The sequence below is a fragment of the Antrostomus carolinensis genome, unplaced genomic scaffold, assembly GCF_000700745.2.
Source record: "Antrostomus carolinensis isolate BGI_N321 unplaced genomic scaffold, ASM70074v2 scaffold54626, whole genome shotgun sequence".
NCBI lineage: Eukaryota > Metazoa > Chordata > Aves > Caprimulgiformes > Caprimulgidae > Antrostomus > Antrostomus carolinensis.
In genome coordinates this window covers 1-9,535 of record NW_010322196.1, presented here as the reverse complement: position 1 = coordinate 9,535, position 9,535 = coordinate 1, and the positions used below count along the sequence as shown (strand labels likewise).

General features: G+C 38.7%; 1 protein-coding gene across 1 annotated transcript; it reads right to left on the bottom strand.

Annotated features, from left to right (window-relative positions):
- Window positions 1–8,245: 8,245 nt before the first annotated feature.
- LOC104520081 (prolyl-tRNA synthetase associated domain-containing protein 1) lies at window positions 8,246–9,529 on the bottom strand. The gene is made up of 2 exons (XM_010170147.1): window positions 9,521–9,529; window positions 8,246–8,771 (listed from the first exon to the last, which is right to left on the bottom strand). Exon 2 carries the CDS (start codon window positions 8,751–8,753, stop codon window positions 8,334–8,336), a length of 420 nt encoding a protein of 139 aa, XP_010168449.1. The 5' UTR covers window positions 8,754–8,771; window positions 9,521–9,529; the 3' UTR covers window positions 8,246–8,333.
- Between the last annotated feature and the right edge of the window lie 6 nt (window positions 9,530–9,535).

Below are 9,535 nucleotides of genomic sequence, written 5' to 3'. Positions count from 1 at the left end.
TGTGTTTTAACTTACTCCACTGCAGGGTTTGGGCAGCATTAGAGCAGCTTCTCTCTTAAACACAAAGGGCTTCAGAATAACTGAGTTGGTGTCTTCTGAACACTAGTGTCTCAGGTACTCTGTGGGAGTTTTAGACTAACCTTGTCCAGCTCAAGCTACTATTTTGCATTGTTTTATATATTTGTAGTGAATCTCATTTCAGTTCTGAGGAACTTTTTGTGCTCCTATTTTTGTTCCATTGGGTTCAGCTGCAGCAGCAAAAGCATGCTGCTTAGAGAATTTTTAATGTTTCTGAAAAATCAATTGTCAACATTTGTTTATTATATATGAAAGAAAACAAATGTGTTCATGTACAGAAGGATAATTTTCCTCCACTTTTTGGTCTCTGTGCTTTAACAATAACATCATGGATGTCCCTTTTGATCTGTGCTCAGCTAGCAAAGGGACCTTTCAGATCCAATCACTACTGCTCCTTGGCCATTTAAATGGCTGACTGAAGACACACTGTGTGTTTGCTCATTCCTTGGTCCCTGCTGCCTTTAAAAATGATAAGTTGGGGCTTTGCATGGTAATTATAAACACTAAATATGTGGCTGCTGTCCAAGAAAGGTTTTGTTGTTCAGACTCAATAATTTGCTTGCAGTTAAAGGTTTGCTTGATGCTTTTACTTTAAGTGGATAGCAGATTAAGCTACTGCATTTTGCATGTTCAAGCTGTTGCATGCAGAGATAATTTTCTGTTCTGCAGAACTGAATGTGAACATTTCTGTCAATGTATAGCAGGTAAAAATGCAAAGATGAGTTACGCTCTCTGCTAGGTTCAGTCCGCCCTGATTGCACCTGATTATTTTTTTTTCCTTTTCATACAGGCAGAAACTTAGGGTTAGTGTATCTGAGTTAAGTATGTCTGATTGTGGCTTTGAAAATAATACCCAGTTATTCTAAATGCTAAGATGAATTTTAAGGAGTGTAGTTGAGTAGGCATTTCCAGTGAGTTTCTTCTATCCCTCTCCTCTGTCCTTTCTTCTAAATAAGAAGTGTTTATTATATCCTTTGCTCTTACTAATAAGTAGAATGTATTTTAATGCATGAGGGATTTTTTCATGTCCTGATAAACACAATGAATAACATTAAATGCTTTTCTCTGCAGATGTGGAAGCTATCCCAGAAAGCAGAAATTCAAAAAGCAGGTCTAGGGAGCAACAAAGCTCCTAATTCTATTACCCACTACATGAGATGTGGGCCAAGTGGTGAGTTTCCTGCCCAAAATGTAAATGAGATTAATTTCATTTACAACAAACTAACAGCATTACATATAAGAACAAGTGCACATTGCATTAACCAGATGTAAATACTGCTTGCTTAACTGGCTTCTATCTTGCTTATTAGTTAAGCCAGAACAGGTTGTTTTACAACAGTTATTTTGCCTGTGTAGGCAATGAACTTCATCCCATTTAGCCTTTTGCCTGTAAAAATTATATTTATTTATATTTTTCAAATCTCTTGAAGAAGGAAGTTCAAAGAAATCACATTAAGAAGTAATATTGAAGTCAGTTCTTAGAAAGGGACAGATAAAAGTAAAAGAATAGTTTAACAAAACATTTTAGTTTCATAAAGTATTCTATACTGCAAGGAATCTGCCTTTTTACAAAGTTGTCTTTGGCATTCTGTCCTTCTCTTGACTTCATTAAAACATCTTTGATGCATGCTGTTAGTGCTGTTAGTGACTTAACTCTGTATTTTGTATTTCCACACTTTAAGCTTTTCTTATGTTCTTTTCTCTTTCTACCTTTCAACTGAAAACAGAGAGAAAAGTGTCCTTCAGTATCTCGGTATGAAGCCTTTATATCTGAAGTAACAAGACAGCAACTGTAGGAATCATTAATAAAAATTAAGGGAATTTTTTACATTCTTCATGACTAGAGCAGGCAAGAAATAAAAACCTACCTACCTTCCTTCCTTCCTTGAATCAAGGAGCTCTACTGGAGTCTACTGCCGAAAATTTGTAGATGGTCTTAGGAATTATTGCACATTGCACTGTTAAGATCTACTGAATAAAGGACAGTTCTCATCTCCCTGAGGACCAAGAATTTTAAGGTCTCAAGAATTACTCCAGGAAAAAAAAAATACTTCTTTCACTTCTGTTTATTAAATTAGCCACTTATTTGCTTAAGCTTCTGCTAATAATTAGCCAAAAAAAACCCCACCCCTAACTAGTAGTTTATATTTACTTCTGTAAATCTAAAATAAATGCTGTAGTATTTTGCTGAAATGGACTGTATATACAGATACAAACCTCACAGCTTACTGGCACTTCACTGCCTTATTTGGTTAGCATAATCTGCATGAAGTGGTTCTTTTAAAAAGTTTATGCTGATTTTTGTTGCATACTGCAAGAGAAAAATTTGTTTACATACATGGAAAAGTTGGGTAACTAACAAAAGTGGGAGCCATGGGATAATCGTATGATATAGAAATTGTTTGTCATTTGTGTTTTTCACATTCCGAAGTTATTCTGCATATGTATGTTGAGGTGTTTCTGACAGGAAATTGTCAGATATGATTTTTCTATAACTTTAATATAAGGGCTGTTTTCAACAAATGGCATTTCCAGGATAAGACTGTCTTACGATGTTTGTGTATTGACTGATTTTTTTTTTTTAACTGTTTGTCTTTTGACATGAGCTGATTGTGGCTTAGGAGGTTTCTTGATGGCAAAAAGAAATGTAAATACTATCATATGCCTTTTACAATCAGTTCCCCTTGAGGTTATCTTTTATTAGTAAGATACATTTTGTTCATAACTGATTTATATTAAAGTCAGCAAACGTTATTGGTACATTCGGTGGTTGCATACATTTGTTGTCTTGAAAGCATTTGCAGAGAGCTCAAAGGAAGTGCACATGAACTTAGAAGTAGATCCAAAATGAGTTATCATAATTATATTTTACTACAAACCAGTAAGCACATTCATATTCCTGTTCTAAAGGGTTAATTGTGTAACAATGTCCCGTCTCCCAACAGGCAGGTAGATAACTGTCACCTACAGCTATCTCCATTCACCTCAGTAAAGGTAAGCGTGACATATCTGCAGAACACTGATCACACTGCTGCATGGCAGAGCCACTACAGCTTCGTCAGCTTAGTAACAACTTGTTTCTTGAGGCTTCCAGGTTTTATCGTTTATAAAGTCTCAAGCTGTCAGGGACAGTTGGAACAGAGTCATTTTTACTGGAGAGAGAATGCAGTTCCAACAGATTCAAAACCATACTGGCAAGTCATTTTTTTATTTTCTTGAAATTTTGTCAAAAAGAGGAAAGTTCAATAAGCTTTAGAAGGGGAAATTTTCTTGGTTTTTTTTTCCTTAAAGTGACTTCCTCCTGAAATACTTTTTTTGATAAAATGTGCTCAAAGATACAGATCTAAACAGAATATTTGGTTTGACAATATAAATACTTGGTTCAGCCTGGTATTTTTTTTTTTTTCTTAAGTGAAAGTAGGACGAATTTTGCACCTTTCCACCATATAGAATTTTCATTCTTCCTCTGAAGAAGTTTCTGGTATTTCATTAAAAATCATTGTTTTATTTTGATTACCAACTCACGCTACCATCCATTGCTGGTCCCTTATTCTCAGTGTGAAGATTTTCACTGATTTCAGCGGAAGCGTGGTGAGTTTTGCAGCGTATCAGCACAGATCAGCAATCCCAGGAGTGATACGAAGTCCAGAGCGCTCCTGGAATCCAGCTCCACAATAGTTTTGTAGGCAACCTGATCTCAGTTGCATTTGGAATAATTTCCCATGTTGTAACTGATACTGTGATGTTTTTGAGAAGGATTCAGGGCATTCCAAGCCATGCAATGTCACCAGAGGGGCCGGTGGGATGGCTGGCAGGGGCTAGGAGAGGTGCAGTATGTCAGGGCCTGTATACCTGCATACAGGTAATTTGTGTGTTCCTGTATGCACTCAAAGCACAGCTGAGTTTCCCCCCTAATGCCAGGTGAGACAGACAGAGCCCTGACAAGCTCGAGGAGAAAAATATTCTAAGTAATAAGAAGCTGGTGTCAGGCCTGGTTTCTGTGCCACTCCTATACTGCAATATTGGCAGAGCCACAGAGGCTGAAGGAAAAGTTGCCTTTACAGAATTTCATGGACAGAGATACGAAATCTGGAATGCTGGTAGCCCTTACTAAAGGCATAGCTGTTATGAAAGAGAATTGAAATACCATAAGTATTAGGAAAATTCTATTTTCAAGCTCATTTCAGGGTCTGATTGTGACTGGATTATCCTGGCTCTTTGACAACAGAGGACTAATGCATTTCAGACTATTGAACCCTGACTAGTAGCATCACTATTTTTAGAAGAACATGTGTGTCTTAACAGATTTAAACTGTAGTGCCAAATGCTTTTTGTATTCACAGCATCCGAGCAGTTGTGTGTGTTGAGGTAGATCCTCCAAGACCCTGGGAATTAGGCAAGAGTGGCATGTTGCCACGACTGCGTGGCACGGCTTCTCTGTGAGGAGCATTGCTGGGCACATGCGACCTGCCCTTACCACAGGGGACTCTCTCATTTTCGTTACATGGGCATCTCCTGACGTTTCATTTCTCAGCTCTGCTCTTTTCTGTATGTATGAAGTTGTCCCAAGATTACCTGTCGCAACTTCTACACTTGCTTTTTTGCATATTATTACACCTTCTTAAAGCACCCGTGCAATCACAGGCAGGGTATAGTCACAGACTTTACATTTACCTTTTAACTGATAATGTGTATTAAAAATTATCCTCCCTCATCCAAAAACCTAAGCAAAGTTTCCCTGTTTGAGAGAATCAACACGAGTTTGGGGGCAAAATTCAGGCTGCTAGGCCAGAGCCTAGCATAGGTCAGGTTTGTGCTCGTCTGTGCCATTGTAAGCAGGTTTCGACCCACTTTGTCCGCATCAGTACAGAGGCCAGAGCGGGATTTGGGTTGTATTTGCTAAATCAGCCAAAAGCAGCAGCAGGGAAACACTTGCATTTAAGAGATCAGGATCCACTTCTGCCAGCACCTTCTTTTGCAAAGAAATTTCAGAGCAGAAAAGCAGTCAGGTTTTTAAATTTTCTTTTTTCTTTCTTAATCTTTCCAGTCTGTGCCCTTAAAATTAAAATAAAAACGTAAATTTAATTTGGGAGCTGCTTCGCATTTTCTGAAACACAAACTCCCAGGGGAAGAACATGGCAGCTACTGGACAGCGTACAACAGGAGTACACACACACAGCTTCTCACTGCAAGAGTTGCCAAATCTGTCACTGCTAGTTCAAGATGATAAAAGAGGTTGTAGTACTATACAGTGTATAATTTTTATTTACTTTTCTGATAGTCTGCTGAGGATTTAGTAACATTCCCAACATGTATGATTTCTAAACTTTATCCAAGACATGATGCAGCCTCAAAAAAGGAGCTCATGTATCATTTGTAGAGTTAGAAGATAATGTATATGTAAATAATGCTTTGATATTAATAAAACTGCCTTAAAGGAATGTACCTAGGTGTGAAACAAAAACTTAAAAAGCTCTTATTTAAAACTGTAATTTCCTTTACATATTGATTTTTTTAATGTTTGCCATTGTATACATTTATTAATGATGTTATTAAAATGCCAAACCAAATAATTTTTATTCTTATTTTGTGTGTACATTTATACACACTTTTTCTGGAAACTGATGTTACTGGAAGGATATTGGTGTTAAGTGACAGCGTTGTGGTCAGTTGGTGATGTGTTCAGTGAGTAATTTTTCCAGAAGGAAAGCGATAAAACTGTAGCAGAATTTTTCTGGACAGTGTGTAGTTTGTTTTGTGTTGTTTATTTGTGTAGACCTGCGTAGCTTTTAACTATACACTATTTTGATATTATTTAAAAAAAAATACACTAATTTCATAAGTAAATGCAAAAAGAAATCATTATAGATTTGCCAAATGTAGTATTTGAAGCTTTGGTTTTGCTTGGTCGTTATTTTTGCTAAGAGAAGTCTCAGAATGTCTTCTGAGGACAAAGGTAGTTAAATTTTAGGTAGTACAGATTTTAAGATGTGTGAAGCAAAGTAAACTGCTATTGTGCACGCCTTTAAAACAACTGTTCACATTTAAAGCTTTCTGGATTTACAAACCTTGACAAGTTAATTTTTTTTTTTTTTTTAAGTTATAAAAGATTTGGGGTACCACAAAGAAGAAACCTTAAAGGGGAGGGAGAGTGAGTGGCAGGCAGAGGGTAAGATAAATTTTTACTTTTCAAGACATTTAAGACTGTATCTTAATACCTAGCTAATTGAGTAACACATTTGTCAATCCAGAGTTCATTTATCAACCCAGTATTCCCAAATACCAGATGTTCCTTTCAGTCTTTTATTTAACAACAGATATAAAATCACATGTATCTGGATGCCTTTCTAGAGACTCTTCCTTTAACTTCAGCATTTTTAGGTCACTTCTTTGAGATGAGTGCCATGATAGATGGGGTTGGTTCGTGTCTTTCTAAGGTGGATGGGGGAATTTAAACTGCTGGATCATGAAGTATTGTTAAGTTCACATCTCTGAGATCTCGTGCCATATCCTTCAGAAATGAGGGAAACCATGGTAAGGATGTTTGTGAAGTAACTTGCCTTGCCCTAGAAGATACTTTTTCTTACTCAGTTAATGGTCATAGTTCACTCTGTAGAATTAAAGATTTGACGTTCTTACAGGGAAAAATCCCTCAACACACAGATGTTGATGTTCTCATAGAACAGTCTTGGCCGTCTGGAATGAATCCAAGTCAAACTGCCTGATTTTGGCCTTATGTTTCTTTTGAAATGTTTCCTTTTATCATCGTTAGTGATGCAGGAGTAACTAGTCCTCCAAGATTGCAAGTCCTTTTGTTTGTTTTTTCTTCACTTTTCTGTATTATTTCCCTTCCGTCCCATGCTCTCTGTTGCTCGCCTTTAGGCATAGTTCATACACGACAGATGTTTTTGTTAGGCTGTGTTCAAAAGCCCTTTTCCCCGTCATCTTCAGATTTTGTCCCTCACTTTCACCACTTCCCAGTCTTTGGTTTTTGTGTGGGTACTCGTTGCCACAATATGCTTACTCGACTTCACGGAGTTTCTGCTGCTTCTCTCTTCAAGACACAAATCTGTTTGAAGGGGGTTTCGTTCATTTAGGCAGGAGAGAGGAGGAGAAAGAATTAAATTAGGATTTAATGTTGAGAATGTACTGATCTTGTTCTTGTGATAGTAGATACTTTTCTATACTAAATATATATCATCTATTGAAAGCCAAATCAGCCTCCCCTCAACCTCTTAAGCATGTGCATGTTTGCACATGCAGTCCCTTCTCCGAAAGGGAGAAGTTCAAGCACACCTACTTGTGTACCAGTCTTGCAATTTCTGTAGGTGCTGGTTAAGGTCCAGTGGGGCAGAAGATGCACATCCTCCATGGGTTCCTGGATCTGTAGAAATTGTGCACAAAAGTTAATACAGTTCTGAGTTGTATTAACTGTCCTCTCAGGTGTCACCAGGACATACTACACTTGGTCAGGAACCCGCAGTGTCATTAGTCCTTGGAGCTCTTCTGCCAGGAGAGAGGCTGGTAGTGGGGTTCACACCCCACCCCACCTGCTGTCAGGTGGCTCCCTCATGTTCTGCTGGGGAGAGAGGCTGGAGAGGCTCCAGAAATGCATGAGGCATGTGCCTGGCTTAATGGGGCAATTAGCAGCCATGTCACCTGGGAATTACCAGAAGACCTTGTATTTCCCACGGGGATGATACCAGGAAAGTGAAAATGCAACTAAAACCGTAGACAATCAAATGCGTTTTCTGTAGTGTAGCCGAGTTGCTTTTTTTTTTTTTCTAGGTAAAAATAATAGAGAGAAAGCAACATGTAGTAGGGAATAAATGGGTACAGGTACACAATTAGACATCTCTGTCCTGTGTGTATTGACAAATATTTTAGAACTTTTAAATTTGTTATTTCTTAATGATGTTGTTAAGTTTAAACCTTCAAGGCCAGTACCACCCACAGCAAGTTCCAGTTTTATCCATTTTATTAACAAAGAGTGTAACATTATCCAAGTAACACCTTTTCTACTTACTGGTTACTTAGTGGTAGATTGCAAACACGTCTTGCCTTTTTAAGAATATTCTGTTAGACTTTTAATAACGTGAAGACAGTATTTTTTCTCATCAGGTTATACAACATAAACTTACACAATTAAAAAAAATAAAAGAGTGAGCCTGTTTTTTCAAATTTTATTTGTAATGAAACTTTCACCAGTTTTGTTCTACAAAATCTATGCCTAGTAATAGCAAAGTTAACTTCATCTAGTTAATGTCCTCATCAAAGTGTATGATGATGGGATCATGGCCTGTTGATCTCACAAACTTCAAGAAGTCATCAGGGCTTAAGCCCATGGTTGCAGAATTTGTCATTGGATGAAAATACACTTTTTCATGGCCACCTTCCAGAAAGCCAGCGTCCAGCACAAACCTCACATCTCCCTCGTCACAGAAGAGGGCTAGGGGTGTCGCACAGCCCTGGCCCACTCTTAGTTTTTCCAGCATGGCGTTTTCATCAGCAAATCTTAGGTTTCCACTTCCAACACCCAGTTTTTTAGCAAGATCATTTAAATTGATTTGCCTGTTGTGCAGAACAGTCACCAGCCAGAATCCTTTCTTCTTTTTGTCTTTAAGAAAAAGGTTCTTACTGTGACCTCCTTTCATGTGTTGGACGTGGGGCATCATTTCTTCAACAGTGAACACCTAGAAAATAAAATCAGTGTAGTGTGAGACTCTATCCCATTAGAGTTTTAATTGCGTACTGGCAGGTACCCTTTGTTAAATACTTAGAAAATTGAGAATGTTATACTCAGCCTAAAAACTGTACCCTTTTATGAAGAAATTTTTAAAGAACACAAATAAAATGTGACATACTGCTCCTGCACACTGTCTGAATCATTTCTGTTTCATGTATACAGCAAGAATGTCATTCAGCCCCGACACCACTCCTCTCGCAGCTTCACCACAGACACACTGGAATGACGTGGCGTGTTTCTTTTTTAACTGGGAGGGAGAAAGTTTGGAAAGCATCTTAGATGCCAGAGTAGTGGATGGGCTGTAGCTCCTGAAACTGCTATGGAGCTGGAGGGGAAAAGGGGATCTGTGGGGAGCAGAAACCTGGTGGGAGGGAGGTTGTGGCTGTGCTCAAAATGGCGCAAAAAAACCCCAAAACTTTCTGCCAAGCCCAGCATCCGTTTAGCCAGAAATGCAAAGTCTGACACCTTCCATATCGGTACCTGATTATGCTAAAAAAAATCACGTACCGTGCCTAAAACTGCCCTGTAGCCTACTCTGCCCTGTTCCTACGTGGACTTTTATTTCCGGATTTAATAAAGATCCGGAGGATGCCAAACGACAGCGTGGCTGAAGCGCGCTGCCGGCACAGCCGGCTCGGAAAGGGGCCGGGGCAGTGCCAGGGCCGCGGGGAGAGAGGAGGCGGCGGCGGCCCCTACCTGGGGGTGCTCGGC

What these genes read in the sequence shown, in the direction of transcription:
- LOC104520081 (XM_010170147.1), bottom strand. Translation starts at nt 8,753, where the DNA reads ATGATGCCCCACGTCCAACACATGAAAGGAGGTCACAGTAAGAACCTT.